Source organism: Ptychodera flava, chromosome 5, assembly GCF_041260155.1.
Source record: "Ptychodera flava strain L36383 chromosome 5, AS_Pfla_20210202, whole genome shotgun sequence".
Taxonomy (NCBI): domain Eukaryota; kingdom Metazoa; phylum Hemichordata; class Enteropneusta; family Ptychoderidae; genus Ptychodera; species Ptychodera flava.
This window is the reverse complement of record NC_091932.1, coordinates 37,717,843-37,741,807: the sequence shown is the minus strand read 5'-3', so window position 1 is coordinate 37,741,807 and position 23,965 is coordinate 37,717,843. Positions and strand designations below refer to the sequence as shown.

Here is a 23,965-nt window from a genome sequence, read left to right as displayed (position 1 = left end):
GGTCTGGTAAGCACGGCCGACCGCAAGTCGCTACAGTACAGTAAGTGCAAAGCATGCATGGGTCGGGAAGGTGCTGGTCTTTTTTACCTCCATGGTCAGATAAATATATTCGCGGACATCGGCCATTCAAATTATATCAAATACTCCTCATAGCTGGAAATGCATTGTTAACACACAGCTCTGCCACACAGAGCTACTGATTGACTTGCCAGGTCCTCTGGTGCGCTGTACAATATTGTTCCAATCTGGCGAGAATCTACATGTACTTCTATACTAAGATTTTTGTATATGTTCTGTAAAGCACATCTAAATGCAACAATGGTGAGATAAAGAACTTTTCCCAAAGAAATTTGATTCACTCCCTGGTATAACATTGTTTCAACTCTGGCTTCATCATTACACAATGTTCTGCAATACAGTGGCAGAAGAGTGGAAGTAAGGGAATGTACAGTCTTGTGGTTTCAGCTGTATGGGCACAAAATTGTACAGATAAAGGTTAAAACGATATGTTCGTGTCCGTGACATGAATTTTACGGTATTCACAGCAATTATTGATCAATGTCAATTTCCTGTAAGTGGCTGTTTGTATTTGTTTAGCGGGCTTTGACTTTGATACACCACCGTCAGCGAACGCTGCAAAGACTGCCAAACGAATGACCCCGCAAATAACTTAATAAATTAAGACTGCCATACGATGACCCCGCAAATGACCGGAATTCAAGGGCGACTGCTGCCATGTCAAATCGCCCTCATTGCAATGTACTCGCTTGTGATTTGAAATATCGTGCCAATGATACAAATAATTGCATTAGGCAGAGAAATCCCCTGTAGAGAGCAAGAAGGCTGTCATATATATCCTTGAAGCCATCTTTGGTCACTATTCAGTGGGGTCGCCTATTGATTTGACTGCGGATGTTTGCCATTGAAATATTTGTATAAAATGGTTGAATCTGTCCCTTGAACTGTACTGACAATTATATTTTTGTGATCAGAAAGTAGATTCTTCCTTTTATGTATCAAAGTGACAAAATAACATTAAATGATTTTCATTATTGATAGTGCCATACCTTTGAACTGACATCTAAATGTTTTCATATTCCAGTGCTATATTATGTATATCACTTGGCAATAATATTTGATTTGTCTGATTTGTCATATAGCACTTCTTAATATATATATACATATACAAATATATATATATATATATATATATATATATATATATATATATATATATATATATATATATATATATATATATATATATATATATATATGTGTGTGTGTGTGTGTGTGTGTGTGTGTGTGTGTGAGTGTGAGAATGCCTTTGTATTTCCAGATTTTTAATTTATGCACATAATGGCTTCTTCCAGCAACCACAGCGTTGGTTACCGATGGTGTAAACATGAGTGAAAACTCTTTACTGCCCACTGATGGTGCTAATGCCAGTCAAAGCATCCCTGTGCCTTCCATGACGACTGCCTCCTATGGGACAACAATTGATGTATTGCTGGGCTATAACACTACAGTAATACCCAACAGTCCAAATAATGTGTCCGGAGGATCAAATGCTAATACAATAGCAGTCGTTGTCATTGTTATACTATTGGCATTAATAGTTTCAGCAGTGATCACCTGGTATGTTAAAGATTTGTTTCTTGTGTACTCTGCCCTAACCAATGTATTATCAACCAAATTCCAATAATAGATTTGAAAAAATAATAATAGCTTCTGCCATTGCCAATCATTACAGGACAATTACGGTATTGTGAAGAACTTGTGACAAAATGTTTCTTACTTATAATATATGCTCTACTTGTATAAGACAAATACACCAGTCCTTGCTTCACGTGTTATAGCTTTGCAAAAACCATATTGTGTACTGCATGTGATATTTTTATTTGTTGACAACTGAATTTTAGTCTTTAGCTTTAATATTTGGTATACAGGTCTCCAGGGATGACCTGACTCAGGTTTGTTCAAACTATGATAGAGTATGCAAGTGTGTATTTTAAGGGCAATTTTGTTGTTTTCGGTCAAAAAATTTGTCTCTAAAAATTGCCTGTCTGATATGCTTTGATATTTGGTATACAGGTTGCTAGGGCTTATCCTATTTATAATGTATTGAAATAATTATGATATCTGCAATTTTGTAGTTTTGCGGCAATTTTGCCATTTTTTGGTAAAAAATCTGTCTCAAAAAACTATTCGTCTGATATCTTTGGTTGACATGTTCTTAGGGATGATCTTAATGTGATATTTTCAAATTATGATGAAATCTTCAATTGTGTATCTTTGCAGCTATTTTGCCATGACAAAAAATGGCAAAAATAGCTGCAAAGATAAACAATTGAAGATTTCATCATAATTTGAAAATATCACATTAAGATCATCCCTAAGAACATGTCAACCAAAGCTATCAGACTAATAGTTTTTTGAGACACAGATTTTTTTACCAAAAAATGGCAAAATTGCCCCCAAACTACAAAATTGCACTGAAATGAGCTATCAAAGATTTCCACTTTTCTTCATCAACAGAGCGGAGCTATATCAGCTGTAAGGTCGCTTGTTGATGCAATTTCTTCTTTTTGGTAAAAAGCTACTCTGAAATCACAAGAATGATATTTTTGAAATCTGATATGTACACTGTACAGCTGTTGTTTAGAATGTGCCATTTTTGGCATTCTTATCGATGATAGCCAGACAGTTGTCCTTGACAGTATGTTTTCTTTACCACCAAATGGATTGTTTAAGTCAAAATTTGCACTAGAATCATGGTTACTCTACCCCAAGTGGGGTAAGAGAAACCTTGCTAGAATTGACAAGAACACCATGTTATTTAGATTGACAAAATGAAAACCTGCAGGGCAATACCAGGTGATTGTGGAAACACAACAAAAAGCAGTTTTATGAGTTGGATGAAAATACTGGAAAATATGTTGAATGTTATTCTATGCTAATGGATCTTTGAAGGCACAGGAGATTTACCTTTGATAATTCACTATTGTAGTCCGGTAACATTGTACATACCGGTAATTATTAGTCCCCACGGACACCGTCCGGGGGGACTTATAGGTTTGGTCATGTCCGTGCGTGCGTGCGTGCGTGCGTCCGTCGTCCGTCCGTCCGTTCACGCAGATATCTCAGAGATGCCTGGAGCGATTTCATTCAAACTTGGTACAAGGATTACTTCATATGTCATACATATGCACATCGATTTGATTTGTGATACGATCCAATATGGCCGCCAGGCGGCCATTTTATTACGATTTTTTCATGTACAGAGCCATAACTCAGAAATGTTTCAACCGATTTTATTCAAAGTTGGTACAAGGACATTGACCTATGTCATACATATGCACGTTGATTTGTTTCGTGATACGATCCAATATGGCCGCCAGGCGGCCATTTTATTACGATTTTTTCATGTACAGAGCCATAACTCAGACATGTTTCAACCCATTTTATTCAAAGTTGGTACAAGGACATTGACCTATGTCATACATATGCACGTTGATTTGTTTCGTGATACGATCCAATATGGCCGCCAGGCGGCCATTTTATTACGATTTTCATGTACGGAGCCATTAAACTCAGACATGTTTCAACCCATTTTATTCAAAGTTGGTACAAGGACATTGACCAATGTCATAGATATGCACGTCAATTTGTTTTGTGATACTATCCAATATGGCTGCCGTGCGGCCATTTTGTTACGATTTTGTCATGTACAAAGCCGTAACTCGGGCATATCTCAACTGATTTTATACAAAGTTGGTACAAGGACATTGACCTATGTCTTCATATGCACGTCATTTGTTTTCTGATACGATCCAATATGGCTGCCAGGCGGCCATTTTATTACGATTTTTTCATGTACAGAGACCTTACTCAGACATGTTTCAACCGATTTCATTCAAAGTTGGTACAAGGACATTGACCAATGTCATAGATATGCACATCAATTGCTTTTGTGATACGATCCAATATGGCTGCCGTGCAGCCATTTTGTTACGATTTTTTATGTACGAAGGCATAACTCAGGCATATCTCAACCAATTTTATTCAAAGTTGGTACAAGGACATTGACATATGTCATACATATGCACGTCCATTTGTTTTGTGATACGATCCAATAAATCAAATTAATTGCCAATTTGCATTTACATGATGAACTTTTGTTTTTAGGGTGAATGTTCAGAAGCACTGCATCAAACTTTATAAATATGGTACCAGTGATAATCTATCAGTGTTATGATAGGATGCAAAAATGTTTTGCAACATCCTGATGATTAATTCCTAGTTGACTCATTTAATGAACTTTAGGATGGTGGCCTACATTGGTTTTATGTTTTCATCACCATGGAACTCATTCTTGGCCATTGAGCGCCATCTGTATCAAAGTATTTTTATCACAGACCTAATTAATGAAGAGGACTCTATCCTCTCTGAGGATTTGTAATCAAAGTTCCCATTAACAAGTGGGGACTGTGTCATCAACGATGACTTGTTATTGATTGTTCTGTCTATAGTGGGACAAAATGCAAATATCTAAAGCTAATTTTTAATTTCGACATATCATGTTGTGTGTAAATTATGTAGTGTTGATATTTATAAATCGATTCAAGGCTGGACCAGAACTCAGTTGTCAAAAGCAACATCAGGAATTTATGCACATATGGGCACTGCAGTTGAACACTGTGGGCATTCCATAACATGGGATAATTAAGCAGTAGAATGCATTGAAAACTCTGTCATACAAACAAAATCCATACTGCAGTAAATAACTTATATGAAGAGTGTAACGGCTATTCAAGCTTTCAGTGAAATACAATTGAAGCAAATTTGCAGCAATTTAGAATGGAGAAAGAACAGAATTATGTTTTCTCATTGTAATATTTCAATGGGCGTTTGATTCCATTGGACACAGGAAGTACAGACAATGGAAGAAAAAAACCAATCAAGACCTGCAGGTCGTGATGATGACCGTGAAAGTGGAAAGCAGTTACAAAATGTTGAAATTGGACTATCTGTCCTAAGTGCAAATGCCTCAAAGGTAAGTGACTGAACTGTGAAAGCTACAAGTAAATTAACCACTTTTACCGTCATATTACACGTCTAGTCAATTTTTACATGTCTACAGCATTTACTTGGTTCCAAAAGGTTCATTTAATCGTTAAAGTGTAAAGGGCAGTCACCTTCACTTTGGTACAAGTGTATTCTTACAAATCTGAGCCGTGCTGACATTCATTGAATGATGTACATGTTTTGAGGGGAAGTAGCTTAAAAGTGATGCAATTTGCATCACAAATTCATGAATAAAGCTGCTAGTCCAGGTTTGAATAGGTAACATATTTGTGATTGTTCTTTCATCTTCTGTGAAGGTTTCTCTGCTGATGATGAGGTAGACATTATAAGTGACTTCTGATGATAAGAATTACCTTGATGATTGAATAAACCAACTTGAAAAACTCCATAATTTTCTGTTAAATCGGGTGTCAAAAGTCTACAATTTGGCCTGAATACTCAGGCCACAAAACTACATTTTGTAAAATTATAGGTCAAATTGTGCTTGAGGCATAAACCTTGTCAAGGGTCTACATTTCATTAACATTTCCATGGTCAAAACTCTACCTGAAGGGGCAAAACAGTGGCATTTTGTTTTTTTATACCTCCCAAATTGCAATTGCAGTGCCCCCTTCTCAAGCATTTCAATATGTTGGTCAAACAGGTGGTAATAAAGCTTTCAGTGAATATTTTTCAACATGAAGCTGACACAGGGAATTTTAACTCTCTCTATAGGCGGGTATGTAATTTTGGTTGATTTCCCCACCAATGCATGCATAGTTTTTTTGTAAAAGCAACTTCTCTTGTGTTGAATTGTAGACATATTTGTAGATAGCCCAATTGATATCTGTGTACAGAGTGATAATCTTGAAATGTATGTTGTGGAATGTATGTTTGTGAATGACAATACTGAAATCTCTTTTCTCTGTTTCCATTACAGTAAGCTGCTAATGATAGTACAAATGACATGTACAACTGGGAGTCATTTGTGAGAAAAGATTGTAGATGCACGAGACAAGTACAGTGAAACCTGTCTATACTGACCCTGTCTAAACTGGAAACCTGTCTAAACTGAACCCTTTTCCCAGTCCCATTCTCATCAAACAATGAGTCCTCTACAAAAAATTGAGCTCACAAAACCCCATTAAAGTTATGTATCATATTGTATATATTAATATATTTTATATTGTATTTTCTGAAAGCCAGGGCACTGACAAATGATATGATTCGTGTTCAGTAGTGGCATTGTTTACATAAGGATCATGTGACAATCAGTTCACATAACTCCTCAAAAATGTTTTTTTTCTTCCTCTGTGCAAACACTTCTGTGTGTCGCGTTGAAATTTGCGCCAATATTTGATAGCCTAATGACATTGAAAAGTGTGTGTCAGATTCTGTTTTCTGTAATAGTTTTTTTTTGTAACAGACTGACACAGGTGTTAGAATTGAGATCAATCACCTGAGGAGATTAGAAAAAAACAAAATGTAGCCAGTATGTGTTTAATACACTACAGTGATTTGTTCAGCTGTCATTTTTACTTGCCAGTTCAAAGTCTTCAAATCAGAAATTTTGGCTCTCATATCACACCACGATTGGAACACTAGAATTCAGAAGAAAATATCACAGATGTTTTGCTTTTGTAAAATCATCATACAGTGATACTTTTTGAGAGATGATACACATAGATTGAGGGCCAAATTCAATCATTGCAATGCTTATTTATTGCTTTATTTGTGTCAAAATTTCCTTTTTTTACGGAACATAGTTTTTTACCTATGATCATTTCAATGGCGCAGTGAGATTTAAAACAAGGGAAAGGCTATGAAATTTTGCAAAATGATGGAAATGATTGTTTACACGTACGTAAGCCTAAACACATCGTGTTCAGATTGACATTCTAGCAATATTACAAATGCACTGTTTTGAAGTTTCATTTCATTGGGATTATCTGATGCAATAAGTGATGTAATTGGGATATCACTCTTAAAACACAGTCCCTCCACTCAGTTATAAACAGGCTTGTGTCTTAGTACCAAATGTAGGTAAAGTTGGCAAGTCTGCGGAAGTTGAACTTAATTTATAGTGTTTGCAAACAGATGTCAATAGTTTGTGTGTTACCAACCAACCAACCAACCACAAGAATTGAATTCTTACTACTTTACATAGCAATTAATCGTCTTATCCTCGGGACAGACTACATGACATGGAAATGAATTAAGGTAGCGGTAAAGGCTAGAGCGTCAGTTATAAACTTCAATAAAACTATTAAAATATAAAAGTAGTCACATTCTCTGTGGAATAAAAAAAACTAGACATTTGGGCTCAAAGGCATTGCAGAGTTATAGCCTGTTAAAACTTCTGAAAAACTGACCAAATAAGAAGAAGTTGGGGAGTCCTTAGTGTATTAACTATGGTAGAGTCCCCTAGCTTTCAAAAAAATGTTTGAAAAGGGAAAGTAACTTTTTACTGTTTTTCAGGAAAGTTTGACAAGGCAGTGCTTGCATTCAGAATGCGTGACTGCTATTGTAAATGCATTTTTAGATTCTTTGAGTGTCAAAGAGGTGTCAAAGTGAGATTAACCAAAAAGACTGCCTTTGACTTCAAAAGAGGGGTGCAAGTATGGCTTGTTTTTAACATTTTTGACAGAATAACAGTTTTCCTACATAATTTTATACCAATCTAATCCAACCTTTGAAATAAGATATGGACATGGAATTTTTACAGCCTATTAACAAGGTTACAGATAAGATTTATACGGCACAATTTTCCTGTATTTGAAGTACTTTTTGAAAAATCACATTTTGAAATTTGAAAGAATTTTTAATAATTTTTTGATATGTAAACAAATGTAAAATCATAAAAACAATTTTCTTTACAAATCCTGCCGTACAAATCTTACAATAATAGTGTCAACATATTTATAACTAATTTGGTAATATTAATACTATCCAATTATTATTAAATTCAAATATGTAAAAAAATATGAAAAATTAAATTTTAATATTGACTGGTGTCATATTTCAAAATCATGGCTACAAATATAGTTTTTATATTCTTTGGAGAAAGTATTAACTAAGGGAGTTATCCTGAAAATATGATTCTTGATTCTAACACTTGAAACTTGACATTAACTCTGAGAAAAGAATTGGTGCAAAAATAGCCTTTACCCCGCTACCTTTAGGGTAATAAGGACACAGTAAGTTTTAGATGGTGATGTGATTAAACTACTTTCAACACAATGTAACTGCAGTCATTATAAAAAGTTCTGTTAATTCCAGAACTGGCAAACTCATTCATCTTTTAAGGAATTTTTTGCATTGATTAATTATCTTAAACTTATATAATAGCTTCTATAATCTTATGTGCTTTAGCTGTAGAAAACGACCATATATACATATATATTGAAGGGTATGGTTGACCAAATGAAATTTGTACGACTTACTTATGTGGCCAAATGAATGATCTATTTAAGTACCATGAATTAGTTAGGTGAAAGAGTAGCCTGTTGAACAAAATTTTACATTTGAAAATACAGTAAAATCTGCCTATTGAAATCTGCCTATTGAAGACATTCTTGGGGATTATAAAAGTGACCTGAATGGAGTGGTCTCCCCATGGCAATTTCAAATTCTGTTCAACTTGTAACTTATGATGATCAACCTATGAGCAATCATGATTTCTAAAAAAAGCACAGGTTTTACTGTATTCATATTTACAAATGCCAGATTACACATTACCTGGCAATTTTACAAACAATCTTTAGAGATGAAAATGTTTTTACCAAAATGTGGCTTAGTTTTCAAAATAGACTTCAAGAAATATTTGTAGGAAAATTCATTATTTGTTTTTATAGAAGCTTTCTGTATAGTTTGTAAAGTATATAACTTTGTCTACAATTACTTTTGTATGGACAAGACATTTTATATTCACATTCCTGGCCGCTGGGAATGCGGGATCGACTGTGTGGGAAAAATCGATCCCACACTCTCAGAAATCGTCCCACACTCTGATTGGATGATATACAGTCCGTTTCGTTCCACGTGCGAAGTGTTATCCAATGGCACGACGAGTAACACACGGACAGGAATACAAAGTAAGCAGGTCAGAGTACAGTGGCAATTACGACAGACTTGTCACGATTTTGGATAATGTTGTACGTGTCTAATGTAATTTAATGCATTTTGTGGTCATGTGAGAAAAGAATATCACACACCAAGGACCTGGGATCAGATTTCTCACACGAGTTGGGGATATTTTGTCTCACACTTGCCTGCGGCTCGTGTGAGACAAAATACCCCAACTCGTGTGAGAAATCTGATCCCAGGTCCTTGGGGGTGTGAGATTCTATTAATCTGCATATTTTGAACAAAAAACAAATTTGTCTTTGATGTTTTTCAATGTCAATTGTCAGTACAGAAAGTTTCTGTATATTTTTAACAACTTCAGACAAATTTTATACATGATTTTACTGCAAATAAAGATAGTTTTGACATTTTAGTGATATTTGTAGAAGTTTTTAATTTTATTGTCTGAGAAGGCAATCACAGAAAATGTAATGTCAAAAGTGTCAAAAGAAATGTGCAAACAGTACGGCATGGAAGATCTCTGCATATGACTCTCCTGGGGAAAAGTCTTTTCCATCTCCTGGAAAAATGATGGCAAACTTAACTGATAAGCTCTTGCATTTTCAGTGACCTTGAGTGTACAACCCTTAAGAGAAAAATCATGGCCTTGAAGTTTTGGAAAACATGAAAGTCATTGATTGCTGATTTAAGTGTATTGGTTTCAAGTTCATGTGGGACTCCTTGCACCCAGTACCATATTCAATCTTAGTATACTGCAGGCAATTAATACTGACAATCATATCACCTCCCTTATTAAAGAGGCACTCCCACTTGGTAACATTTTTAAAACACATTTTTTTAATGCCAACGGTCGATATTTGACGTGGCGACTCCGCGCGGATCGCGAGATATCGATAAAAACATGTCATTTCCCGAGCGTATTTTTCACATCCCGAAGTTTTACGATCGTTTCTGGTTTTGACCCGAAATCCCCCGAAAGTGTGTTGTTGTGCTGATTGACGATATTCTAAGGAGTCCAAAAACGTTCGAATGACGCAATTAATTTACCTCATACTGTGATGACTTTATATACATTATTATCAATGCCTTTACCTCTGGTAATTCTTTTTAAAAACTTCTCCTTAGTTTTTGTCGTTTTCATTATTCTCAATCAGTTGTATTAAATTTTTAAACAATACCACATAGATATCAGTTTTTACGTGTAAAATATTAGTTGCCTCTGATGACTACATTTTGTCGTCTGCCACACAGTTACGCGTGGTTCGATACATAGCGGCCGCCGCGTGTGGTATGCGCGCATACCACGCGGCGGCTGCAAACTATGTATCAACCGCACCTATCTGTGCTACTCACCTATGCGAATTCTGGTGGAATCAGCAAACTTTGTTTTTCGTTTTTTTGCCGAGTCAGTTGGACTCGGCTTTCTCCCATGGGACATGACCGCTCACCGACGCGAGTGGTACTGCTGTGGCGTACAGCAGCGTCAGCGTAGACTCGTACTCCATAGCTTAGTTGACAATGGCCCCAGTGCCGAACGTTCTATGTTCGGAAGCTGAATTCAGGTGGGCCACCGGAATTCAAACTTTAACTTTTTTGAGGACATATTTTTAACAATATCTCGCGATCCGCGCGCAGTCGATGTCAAATATCGACCGTTGGCATTAAAAAATGTATTTTAAAATGTTACCAAATGGGAGTGCCTCTTTAAAAACCAAGTGCAATATGCAGTAGCCATGCTTATATCCAAATGTTTTGTGATGTGTGATAGCGAGTATGTGATTGTGAGTGCTTCATGAACTCTATAGCATGTGGAGTTGTCGCAGTCAGAAAAATTGTAACAACTTATCTTGGTTTTTGGATTGGCCGAGTGGTTCTGTCTGTGGTGTTTTCGTGTGGTAAAATTCCCAGTCGAACCCGATTTATCACATGGTACAATCTTTAGGTTATCACAAAGGTATACAAATAGATTTTTGTTCACTTCACTATTTACAGCATGTGATGTTTACATTTACCTCACTATACTAGATCAACTTACTGTGTCTGCAGATTATGGTATTATACTATAATCAAGGTTAATGCCAGGATGACATCTTTTATCCTCCTGTCATCGCTTTTCATGTGTCCATGCACTTGCCTCCATCCCAGACCTTTCACATCTTCCCCTTGTGTTCATGACCGTTTTTGTTTTTCTCCCCTTTGTGGCTTCTGCCTAAAATCTGTCTCCCTTCTGTGTGTGTGTGTGTGTTTTGCTGAATCATGCATTGACCTCTGAACTTTCACACATTCTAGGTGTCAACAACCTTCCCATTTTCCCTCTACCATTGCATTGCATGTGCCTACGCTTTTACCTCCATCATGTCCCGGACCTTGAACATTTTCCGCCCATGCATTCCCCTTGTGCTCATGACATCAGACTTCATTTTCTTACCTTTTTTGGCTTATGCCTTTGTTTCCCTTTAGTATGTGTGTACTTGCCTGGCCACAGCACACATTGCTACCCTTTCTCGCCTACCCCCTTTTTTTGAAGCAGTCTTTTTGATGATTTGGGCTGTTGGAATTCCAGACTGCTCATACACAGTAGACAGCCTCATTTACATTTTGACATTTCTGCTTGGAGTTTTTTCTGTCTTTTGTTCTTCTTTGCCTGGTTTCAATTAAGTGCATGGGGAAATTTGCTAACCAGAGCATACATGTCCCACTTGGGCACCAGCGCCTACACCATGAGGGAGTCAAATCAGACATGTCTCCCATCATGGGGTCTTGGTTGCCATGACGCCACTTGTGAGGCTTCTGCATTTTGCACGTATACTCAGGTACTGCATGCCACCACCTCATGATGCTACTCAAATACACCGTTTCATCACGAGGGAGGCCTAGGCCAAGATGCCTCCTTGTCATGCCTAGACACTCCCCCTATCCTTTTTTTAACAACAAATCTAAATTATCTCTGTGTCATCATTTAGCATTGACTGTGGTCTAATCCCATGGTTTTGTTGTGATTTTCATTTCTGATAAAACTGTCAAATTTGAGTCAACATGAAGCCTGATCTCCTACACACAACACATTGGCTATTCAAGACCCAATTGAAATACATGATGATCACGTAGGAAGAAAGCAATATGTCCTTGACACTGGCACTTCCTGCAGTTTGTATTTTTCCAACTATTCCTCAAAGAGTGCCTATTATTCTGAGAATTCAGATGTCAAAATAAATTCTAACAAAGGATATTAAATGGATAATTACAACAAGGAGAACATTTAAGATGAAGGCCATCAACTATTTGTTAGGACTTCAGCAGTTTCTTTGGTCTGATGAAATATCCAGTCACACAGCCTTCATCTTAGGGTGTGTGCCAGCTAGAACATTCCATTTCAACAAATGATAGACAAAGGGTGTTGGGTGGCACGTTCCATTTCCACAAATGACAGACACACAGGGTGTGACTGGAAAATTCCATTTGCACAGGTATAGAAGTGATGCAATACAGCTGCAAGGATACTCACGTATTACACGCCACCACCTCATGATGCTAATCAAAGACAGGGTTTCATCATGAGGGAGGCCTAAGCTATATGACACCTGCTTATGATACCTAGACTCTCCCAATACAGCTGCAAGAGCCAATACACAATACTCAATACAAAAACAGTTCCAGTTGTTGTTTCTTTTATTTCTTGGCCGTCATTTTCCTTACAAGAGAGAATACATCCACTTTGAATATCACACCACAGAACAAAACTTCACCAAACAGTGGTGGAGTAAAACCAATAATTTGTTCAATGCAAACATAACTATAAAAGTCATTTTAAACCTCAACCAAAACTGAATTTATGTACAATAACTACTAATTTCTGCCAGTACGTTGCAATCTATAAAATACAAAGTTGTACTCAGAAAATGAGATTTTCATAAATTCTGAAATTGCATTGCTGGAGGGAAATTTTTCCCAAATTTACATCTGTTCAACACTTATTTAAAATACACCTCGATTGCCAGTGTTGACATCACTAGGGCTGAAGATGTATGAGATGGTGCCTTACAATTCTGTTATGTGGTCATTCAACACTCAGACAAAGGGGTCAGGATTTAACCTCATTATAGTTTGGTCCATCGTTTTAAATGATGATAGTGAACTTCTTGTACCGGGAAGTGGGTGAAAGGTACAATGACCCAGCTGCTTTATTGATATTGCTTCTGACACCTCTATGACTTTTTTCAGTCCATTGTATTTTTTTGACATACATAATGTCAATGAAGGCATCCCCGTTTTCTGTGACTGTAGTGGTTTATATTTCTGCATGACCTTAAGGCAGAAAGCTCCTTGGATTCAGATTATTTAGCACTCTCAATTTTTACAATTCTTTCTGGTCTACTGCTTGTGAAGACCTATGTTAAAGCTTGGTGAGCAAGTTAAGCTTTCAGTCTTAGTTTTGTGAAAATAAAAAAATTGTACCTTTCACATATTAACACAGGGATGGTGGCCATTATGAAAATCACATATCGTTGAATAAATGTTGGGTACTTGGTCTCTCAATAACCAAACTTGCAAAGTGAGAATTGTTCAAAGTGATATTGAGACCACATGTCCATGTTTGATCTTGCCAGATTACACATTGGTCATGGTTCTGGTTGTAACAGATTTCATAGCCACAAAAACATGCTGGTTTCTGGATGTGAAATACACACACAATTGTATCTCAAAATTGAAGCATAATTGTGTATATTCATTGTCAGTTCTAAATGACACTGAGGTATCAACTGTCCAGATTTTTTGAAAGCCCACATGACAGAAAAGCCAGTCCACAAACAGAAATGAACCATCTTTCACACTTAACTTCACAGGTGTTTATTTCTTGACATGGAAGCGCTTGGTTTTGTCATTGGCATGATCTAGTAGAAGCTGGCATGGTTTAAATTGATCGCTGTACTGTTCACGGAATACTTCCATCTTTTTCACTAGGTTGGCGGCTCCATACGTATCCAAAAACCGGAATGGACCTACAAACAGTAATATTCAGAATGAGTAATTGAAAGGAGCAAGTCTGTGAGGTTCAGAATTTGACAATGGGCACATTGGAAGATATGTTATGTACTTTATGCCATAGAGAAAGCCCTTTACAACTTTTTGGGAAGATTATTGCTGTTCAGAACGATGACAATTACCATTATTCCCATCAAGTGGATATCAACCAGGTGTAAAATATTTTCATGGACTTTGCAAATTTTTCAGACAAAATGAAGAAGTTCTAGGCAGTCAAGATGTGTGATGTACATGTTTATACAGCATGACTATCATGAACAGCCACCATTTGTTTCCTTGTTATACAGACAGTTGTATTGTATGTACAAGTCACTCATTCCTGATATACATTGTAGCATCATAAATGCCATGCAAAGACACCAAGGTGAGGTCACTGTATCATAGGCTGTGAACTGTTCAACTCTACAGTTTGGTGACACCCGCATTGTTCTCATCAATGCTCTTGAGTACAAATGTAAAATACAGTATCATAAATTTTGAACGTTTAGGATGAGATGAAATTTCATTGCTATGCCTTCATCATTAACACCCCACATATTTTTTTTTCACCTTGTCAGGTGTGTTCAATAAATCCTCACCTCTGTATCCCAAATACACAACTAAAACTAAATGACTCATGTCATATCAGTGAAATCAGTAAAATCAAATATGGAACCAGCCTTCCCTTCCAACCTATCAATGACCATACATGGAACTGCCCTTCCTCCTTTCATACCCTTGGAATGCTAAATTGGGAAAGTGAGCATTTTGCATCAGGAAACAAAAACAAATAGAAGTGTTGTGGTAATCCTATACTGCAGTAGTTTGGGGAATAATCACATCACCACATTATATTACACGACAAAAAAAAAGGACCAGACACAATGTTTTCTCTTCCTTAAAGCTAATTAATTACAATTCTCTCACAGAACTGTATTACAATTTCATTTACAAGATTACTGGGCTTGTATTCAAATCAATGAATAATGCAAAGAATATGCCCTTAGCTATAAGTAAATATCATGTGATCTCAAAACAAATTGTGGATCTAAACTTTCCGATAAGATGCATGTTTACAGAATCATTTCATAAGAACTTGCTTCCATGGCTCACACCTGTCAAATTTCCCCATTTCTTCTACTTGTATCAAATGGATTCACAAAGGAAGGGTCAGTGGCAGACAGTTCAGTTGACCAACATCTCAATCCTATATTGATATCTCTGACCTGACCTGACATGACACTGGCAATAGTGAGCCTTTGTTTATGTATGCAACTGCTGCTTGGAGTATGTCTGGTGAGATCTCACAGTAATTCCAAAATACTCTATCATTATCATAGATTCAACATTTTGGCAATATAACAGCTTGAAAAAACCCAGAGGCACTTTACACATGCTAATTTCACATTGCTATAGCACAAAAAGCAGGACTCACCGCCATGGAATGGTGGAAAACCAAGACCAAACACTGCTCCAATATCGCCCTCAACCTGTAAACAGAAATATGGGAAAGTGACTTTCAATAAGGCATGTTCACAAGGGGATGTATAAAGTCAGCAAAACAATGACACACCCCTATTGAGGTATTGTACATGTAATCAGGTCATCCTTGGGAATCTGCTCTATTCAACTGGCTAATACCTATTCCCCGCTATGCTTGTCCTGCAAAATTTGAGACATCATTATGACAATGGACACTTTGTTCAATGAGATTCTGATACACTACTCTAACTTTTCAACCCTAATTCAACTTTCTTTCTCAGTACAAATTTCAATTAAACCTCCCAATCGATAACAATTGATTTGGGTCAATACATTGGAGGTGACAGGATTAAATCATTTGTTATAAAAATATTCTGGTGACTCATCAGACAACAATCCACGTCTACTGTTCAATGAAATGTTAATTCACAACTCAATATTGGTCTGTAAAACCAGCATGCACTGAAATGGACAGATTTTGTGACTTCCAAACTTATAGAGGTCATTGCGGATCAGTTTCTGTGAATGCATGTCCACCTTTCAAACCTTTAACGTTACACAGTAGTGATTTTCTGACGACTTTAACTTTTCCCACAGAAAGAATGGCAACCATATTGAATGTCAAATATCAGTCAGTAGTTTGCCCCTCACATCCCAAAACCTCGGACTCAATATCTTTTATATTACTCTTGAGGAAAAAAATATGTTAGTTTTTTATAAGTAAAGATGACTAAGTTTCATTTTTGGGAGAAAATTGCCTGAATTTACAGTTCTCAATTTTTTCATCACTTAGTACAATATTTTGGAAACTTACTGGTCCATTGATAACTTCTTCTTGGAGACATAAGACAGCTTCATTGATAAACCTTGACATTAATCTGAACGCCAGATCTTCATCTGTGTTCTCCCCCATCGGAGCAGTGTGATATTTCTTAAGGATAGCTTCTACTCCTTCATTCACTGGACGGTCTTTTGATCCACCCTCATACACAAACAGACTTTGCCAGACTTGCGACCTTTCAGAGTAATAAAAGCTTGATAGGTCAGATATATTATTTGGATGGGATTAACCCTTTGAGCGCCAAAGTCAATTTATGTCACCTTAACAAGACATACCCCAGTCAATTGTTTTCGGATTTTTGCCAAAATTTTGATAAAAGACAGCAGCCAATGAAATGTGATGTCAGTTTTGTTCAAAATTATCAAAAAAATTACAGGAAAATTCATAAAAATGGTAAAATGTTGCACTTAAATTTTGGTTGGAAAATTACAGCTCTTAAAGGGTTAATATGAGAAAAATACGGCATAAATAATTGATGTTGTGGACAAAATGCTACATGACAGTACTCAGACCATCAAAATTTCATGCTGTCATCTGTTTTGATTGGACAAAATCTATTTTGTTTGTATATGTTAGAATTGTATAAGGAATACAGTGAAAGGTTTTGAGAATGATTTTTTTACTTAGTTCTTTTACCACAATATTTTGGTTTAAAAGACAATCATGCATAAACACTTTGGTCTGGTGTTAGATCAATGTCAGATCAAAACCTGACCATGTTTGAGAGAGTAATGGAAATAGCGCCCTCAGTGCTGAATAAATCCACGCCAATAGGTGTCCTGGGGTGCGTTCCATTTGCACGATCATGATTATGATATACGTGACATCATTTTCGAAATCGAGGTTGTAAACAAAACTGGCAATCACGATCATGATTTCAGTTGCCCTCAGTGTTGACGCATTTAATTTCTGCACAGCACAGAGCTGTAGCATACATAGCGATGCCTACAAGTTTATCGGTAACGTTTCCATCAAATTTCGTGGGAATAGTTTATTGTACTACTGCATCATGGAGGTAGCAGAGACTGCATGTACTCCTATACTCGGTAGTGTGCCTACCTAGCCTGCATTGTGTTCGGAACAAATAAATATTTTTTTCAAATTTCGTTGTAAATAAAAGTATTTTATTTTTCAATAATAGAGGCGATTAAACCGGCATCTTGCGACTAAATTCGCTTAAAAATATTGCTTTAAAAATCAAATTTTACTCTCTGAAACTTTAAAATTACCGCCGTTTCTGCTTTCAGGACCGGTGGCTGTGTTGTCCGCCATCTTGTAATCACACCAATCACGCCCAGGGGCATGATTGCTGTGATTGTCAATCATGATTGTTATTGGGCGTATTCGAACGCACGATCACAATCATGATTGGCCAATCACGATCATGATCGTATTAATCGAACGCTCCCCTGGAACTGGGAGTCTCATATCCCTCTAGGTTACCACAGAAAGCTATCGTAATCTACCTTGTCAGTATTTGATTCAAGCAGTGGTCTTTCAAAACATGTTTGAAATCCAAGTCTAAGCTATGAATGTCATATGACAGATATGAAAACTCATAGGTCAGCGACATTTTCCTTAAGAAGCAACTTTTATGGGCCATGAACTCGAAAGTGAATCACAGTTCTGACACCTGTTGAATGTAATATGCATGAAAACATTACAGTGGGTTTCAAGTCATTTAACCTCAAATATGCTCTCAGACGGTACCGCAACAACACCGTACTTGGACAGCACAAATCTTATCAAAGCTATGAGGCTATTTACCATGGTTCTACAACATCTGCAGAAACAAAGATGACTTTATTTTGTGTAGTAAAGTTAGAATTACTTGTACATTAAAGTAAATTGAAAACAAAAAAAGAGCAAGGAACCACTCATGATACAAAAATGCAAAAAGAATGCACTGCAAATACAGCAAAGATCAAGGTACATCATTCATGTAATATTCAATTACAGTTGATTTTTTTATAACCTTTCCCTGCCAGACATTATCACTTTCCCATCAGTCAAATCAGTGAGAAGTTGTATTGAGCAAAAACCTAGAGTATTTTCACTCACTTGGCTTGGTATGTTATAGCAGCTACAGTCTGCAAAAATCGTGCTTAGGGAGTCTGTTTTCAGGAGCCTTTAAATATTCATTTTTTGTTAAAATGCATCATATGGGGCATGTTGCGTTTCATTAGTCTTTATAATCAACTTGACCTGACAGTGATATATGAACTTGGCATGATAAGGGTCTCCAAACTTACCATGGTATCCGGCTTCAAACATTTCTTTCAGCACATTTGGGTTGGAACCACCAGCTCTCACACCAAATGCTTGTCGCATGTTTTCTGCGATGTGATACCCTACATCAACGCCTACTTCATCCAGCAAAGTGGCACTGCCTACTGGAAATCCATAGCTGGTGGTGACTTTATCTATCCTCTTTGGACTAACTCCTTCCTGTATGGCAAACATGAGAGAAAAAATCCTTTACCACCAAGTTTTAGTCCAACTCTTTTGTTCTCAATGGGTAGAGCAAACTAACACTTTCGTTGGCTAAACCTTGAATTCATATAACTGCTTCATGAAAGGATTGACAACATTTCACAAGTCAATAATACGGTATTATGTGTCTCCAAAGTGAAAGATTTACCGATGTTTGAAATTCAACATGGCCGCCATCCTTGTGTTAACTCTATGGAGGAAAATAAACTTTTTGATATTCAAAAACTATGACAGTGAAAGTTGTTTCTTACTCCAAGGGTTTCAAAATGAGCCCCCGTTTGTTGTAAATCAGAAAGAATTCTAAAAGATTTTGAGAAAAATATGCAGAGTTAATTCTAGGACGCGCCATTGCGCAATTTGCGCAAAAAAATCTCGAATGGCCCTCATTTCTACCTTTGATGCGCCACCAAGGGCGCAACATTTTATGAATGGGTCGGTCGATCACGCAGAGTTCACTTAGTTCATAGTACATTTACGTAGCTCGCCGAAGGTCATTACCTCAGTCATAGTGTGCCATGTTAAACGATTCAGTTACCCTTCGACCTTTGCCCACTACGGCATATATGGTGGTGCATAGGAAGCTGGGTAAAAAGGACTGATGTAGGGGCAATGGTGTATTGGAGCCGTGCGCATGTGGTACGATCGATGAATGTAAACAACGGCTCCGGCCGCGGCCGCCGCGTTATCGTGAAAAGCTAGTCGCCGCTCAGATTTTTAACGCCAGTACTATATAATAGTTGATGAACCCAGGATGATCGGGCAGTCCCTTAAATTGAAGCGTTTGCAACGTCTATCGTGCATACCAGCGAAACGTTGAACACTGCAAGGAAAGCATTCATTCTTGGCCGGCCATATGATCGTTTTGAAGAGCAACACAGTTTAGGTCGGACATATCTCGTTATCCAGAGTAGCCAGATCAGAACCAATGATCGTAAATTTGCTAATACATACAAGTTATCTTTAAAAGTTGATGTATCGATCACTTTATGTAGGTCGTACGGGTTACACTCTCGTGTTGTATCAGTGTGATAATTGTCGACCAGTGCAAATCGGGGGCCACTCGGAGAAATCCTACCGGTGCGCTAAGCTTTGATCATGATCGTTTCCAGTCAAAATCACAGTCCGTAGTAATTTGTGCAGTTGTTTAAGTCCGACATCAATAATTCATCACATAAGTTACGTAAACAATTGAATCAAACCAAACGGTTAGTTTGCTGCTGCCATTGTTGGGCCTGTTGCGTATACGGAGCACAACTTAGCTGTAGGCTTCGTTGGTTACAGGTGGCCCGATCTCTAGTATTCTCCTTTTCTTGACTTGATAGACTATAGTATTTTCAGCAGAAATTCAAGGGTTTTACATGTGTGATCATGACGGCCCCCGATTTTATAAAATGGCCCCCTTGGGACAGGAGTAGGGGCCCAAAGTGGCCCCTTGTTTTTACGTCCTAGAATGAACACTGAATATGGCGTGAATAATTGATGTTGTTGAATTTTGAGAGTTTAAATATCTGTCACCGAGGTGCATGTTGAAGAATTGACAGAATTATTTTGATCACAATACTCACAGGTAACTTTACATTACTGTAGTATGATATTTAATATTAATTCCTGTACCGGTACCTGGGCCCTTCTCAATAATCTGTTACATCTACGTGTACTTCTCTGCACCAAATTGTAGTGTTTACTTTGATATCAAAATTGGGATAATTGGCAGCACAAACACTGCCTGTGAATAATCCTGTTGAATGTTTCTCTGCTCAACCATACTTCATTTTAGCGTAATGTACATCTTGTTTGTGTATGGGAAGATTGCAGATGAAGTGTCTTTAGCAAGGGTGGTACCAATGTAAATTTTACTGGGATTCCCCAGTGATTTTACCAAAGTTATTTTGTTGGAATTACAAATCAATCACGTTCAAAGCACAAAGGAAATGGTAAGGATTCCCAAACAATGAACCTGTGTTCACAATCATCGGAAAAAAAGAAATTGATGTAGTGTCACATGGAACAGCTTTTCCTTTACATTCATCACTTTTTTGGAAATACCACAAAAGTAACCACAAATGTGTACGCTTTCATTATTCTTACCACTCTATCAGCAGCAATGTTCTTGTTTTGGAACATAAGCTCCCATAGATCATACAGGCAATTAATTCGACACAAATTATGATTTGACCAGTTCACGACATATATGCAAGAGAAATAATGTTTGCGCCTGATCCATGATTTATACTTGAAGAAATCCAATGTGAGATGTGAAATAATTTGTAAATTTACATGTATGTTTACAATGGGGTGAAAGGTTAAGATCAAAGCAACTGTGTTTTCCTCTCTCTGGCCTTGGGCATTTTAATTATCCTATCAGAAAAGTGAAAAGTTGGATTCCATTCATTTGTACATCAAATACCAACATAAATTCTGAGACCGTGAGCAGTTAACCGTTTTACTACAAATGGTTTTCCACCAATGATCTTGGCAGACACATGGCCTTGAATATGCATCAATGGCATGGGATACATCTTACCTGAAGTATTCTAACTACTTCTGCCATGGTTGGGATGAGCATTCTTGTTGTGTAGAACCCTGGGCCATCCTTGACAACGATGACTATTTTACCTTGTCTGAGACCAACATCCACTGCTGATGCCGCAGTGTCTTTGGATGTCTTGTCTGTTGCGATGATCTCTAGGAGTTGCATTTTATCTACCGGTGAAAAGTAATGCATTCCAACAACCTGTAAAGGGGAAAAATATTTTCATTTTACTATAAACGCTTTGGACAACTCAATCGTCTTTAATGAACAGAACAGACTAAGCCTTTCACCACCATGGTTTGTCCCAAACCCACTATAATCAATGGTGATTTTGGATCTGTTTAAAGGAAATTTGAGTTTAAGGTAATAAATAATACAGTGTAACAAAAACTTTTTGTGTCCGGAAGAGGGATTATTCAAAGTAATTTAATAGGCTGAGTGCTTGCAAATATTTATTGAATATTTTCACATTTGGTATCCAGTTTGCCGTTCCTGCGAGCAATACTGTTTTATATTCCATACAAAGCTAGCTGAACTTTGCTAACAATCCATTTATTGAAACTGGTGGTTGACACAAATGGTGGGTAATTACATAAAAGATAAAATGCTTACCTTTTCCGGCCTCTTGCTGACAGCAGCTATTTCAGAAATGGTAAGGCTGATGTGTTTGATGCAAAGATACAATGATCTGGTATCACCTGAAACAGACAAAAATTTCTTCCATCAAACAATGTCTGACATTTCCATTACTTAATTTACTTGCACTGAATTTATTACTTATCAAGGGTGTCAGTAAACAATTAATGCTAGAAGTGTGGCAGCAGCTGAGAAGATCACTCTGTTTACAGGCTACTCTATGGGTGTATGCAGTAGTTTCACTTGAACTCACTTCCTCAAGGTTATATCCACATAAGAATTTATAATATTTGTATGTTGCATCGATGCATGTCTTAGTTTGTACAAGTACTTGTAAAGTTTTAACACCTCCTTAGGGTGAAAGATTATTCAAACATTACTGTTCTTATTATTCTTACGGCCTGCTGCACATGAGAGAAATTAGCTGAGCAAAATTTCATTCAAGGCTGTTTGCTCAGGAAGTTTATTCTTGTGTGTGGGTGATTGTTTGTGAGTTTTTTCCTCTTGACCCTAGAGCAAAATATTCAACATACTTGATACTTTTTGCATCACGAGGCAAATTCCTCACCGTTTTGGCCAGAGACAGTGATTTTTATCATGTCTTTTGACTAAAGCCTGCGTGAAGATCACGTGACAGTGCCAACAGAGTGCCAAAATGATTGCCGGTAGTTTGGCCCACAGCACTGAAAACAGTCACTTTAGCTTGATATATAGCAGAAGCTGCTGTACAATTAGAAAGAAAGACCAATCTATCTTGCCTGCTATATATCTTTAACTCCAAGCACACTTTAGTAAAAATGATGTGAGGAAAATCACTTTCTCCTGCGCACTAGGTGAGAAATTTGCCTCGTGAGGTAAAAAATATCAAACAAGTTGGATATTTTACTCGATGGCTAATGTGGAAAAAACTCACGAAAAATAGTCTGCATACAAGAGTAAAATGGATGAGCAAACACCCTCAGATGAAATTTTGCACAGGTAATTTCTCTCGAGTGTGGCAGGCTTAAGAAAGCAATTTTTTCATGAAGAATTATACAGTTAAGTTGAGAGCAGGAAAAGTTATAAGTTCAGCATTTTGATACGTTCTTTCCTACAACAGTAATTTCTTTTCACATTGAAGTCATTACTGAAATCATAGAACTATTCACATAACACGTAACGTATTTCATTGCAACATGGAAAATATCCAGGACAACAGCCATTGTTACCAGTTTCTTTGTGGATGGATTTATTGGTATTCAGTGACAATGTGTACAGGAGAAAACTTACTGCTTCAACTTCTTTGAGAACTTTGTGTTTAATGTTGATATCTTCAAAGACAGCTTCTATGACCATGTCTGCCGTGCCAAAGTTGTCATAGTCAATTTGGCATGTCAGATTTGACATGATCTGGTCACGTTCAAAACTGTCAAGAAAGCAGTACAGTAACTCATCAGAAGGTTCTAAGCACTGACTAATAACATAAAGATTGTGAGAAGTCCCACTGCAAGACATTAATTACTGCAAAGTTTACAGGTGCACAAAGAGAGATGAGCATGGCAAAATATTCATCAAATCGACACGTGATTGGCTGGATGCAGTCAAAGTGTAACAACATTGGAGAATTTAGAATGTGAATTTATGGTCCCAACAGTGGCACTCCACCATACAACAACTATGAAAGAAATTAGTGGTGTCTTTCATTGTGAAAAAAAATTATCACAAAAAACTTCATGTTTCATTGTTATTGTTCCTCTAAATAACAACTGTCTTTCCATCAGCTCAAAGTCAAAGCACTGTATTCCTTAACTTATCTGATTACAAGA

The 23,965-nt window shown here is 37.1% G+C and overlaps 2 protein-coding genes across 2 annotated transcripts in view; one reads left to right on the top strand and one right to left on the bottom strand.

Moving 5' to 3' along the window:
• The window catches only part of LOC139133836 (uncharacterized), a 54,536-nt gene extending 44,972 nt beyond the window's left edge, over window positions 1-9,564 (top strand). Inside the window, exons 4-6 of the mRNA XM_070700600.1 lie at window positions 1,374-1,638; window positions 4,931-5,056; window positions 6,008-9,564. Coding sequence (XP_070556701.1) covers window positions 1,374-1,403 — 30 coding nt within the window. The 3' untranslated portion in view covers window positions 1,404-1,638; window positions 4,931-5,056; window positions 6,008-9,564. The remainder of the gene's footprint in view (window positions 1-1,373; window positions 1,639-4,930; window positions 5,057-6,007) is intronic.
• Window positions 9,565-12,804: 3,240 nt separating this feature from the next.
• The window catches only part of LOC139133832 (trifunctional enzyme subunit alpha, mitochondrial-like), a 32,905-nt gene continuing 21,744 nt past the window's right edge, over window positions 12,805-23,965 (bottom strand). Inside the window, 9 exon segments of the mRNA XM_070700597.1 lie at window positions 12,805-14,153; window positions 15,611-15,665; window positions 16,472-16,656; window positions 16,659-16,673; window positions 18,751-18,946; window positions 21,516-21,725; window positions 22,137-22,174; window positions 22,177-22,222; window positions 23,430-23,565. Coding sequence (XP_070556698.1) covers window positions 14,002-14,153; window positions 15,611-15,665; window positions 16,472-16,656; window positions 16,659-16,673; window positions 18,751-18,946; window positions 21,516-21,725; window positions 22,137-22,174; window positions 22,177-22,222; window positions 23,430-23,565 — 1,033 coding nt within the window. The 3' untranslated portion in view covers window positions 12,805-14,001.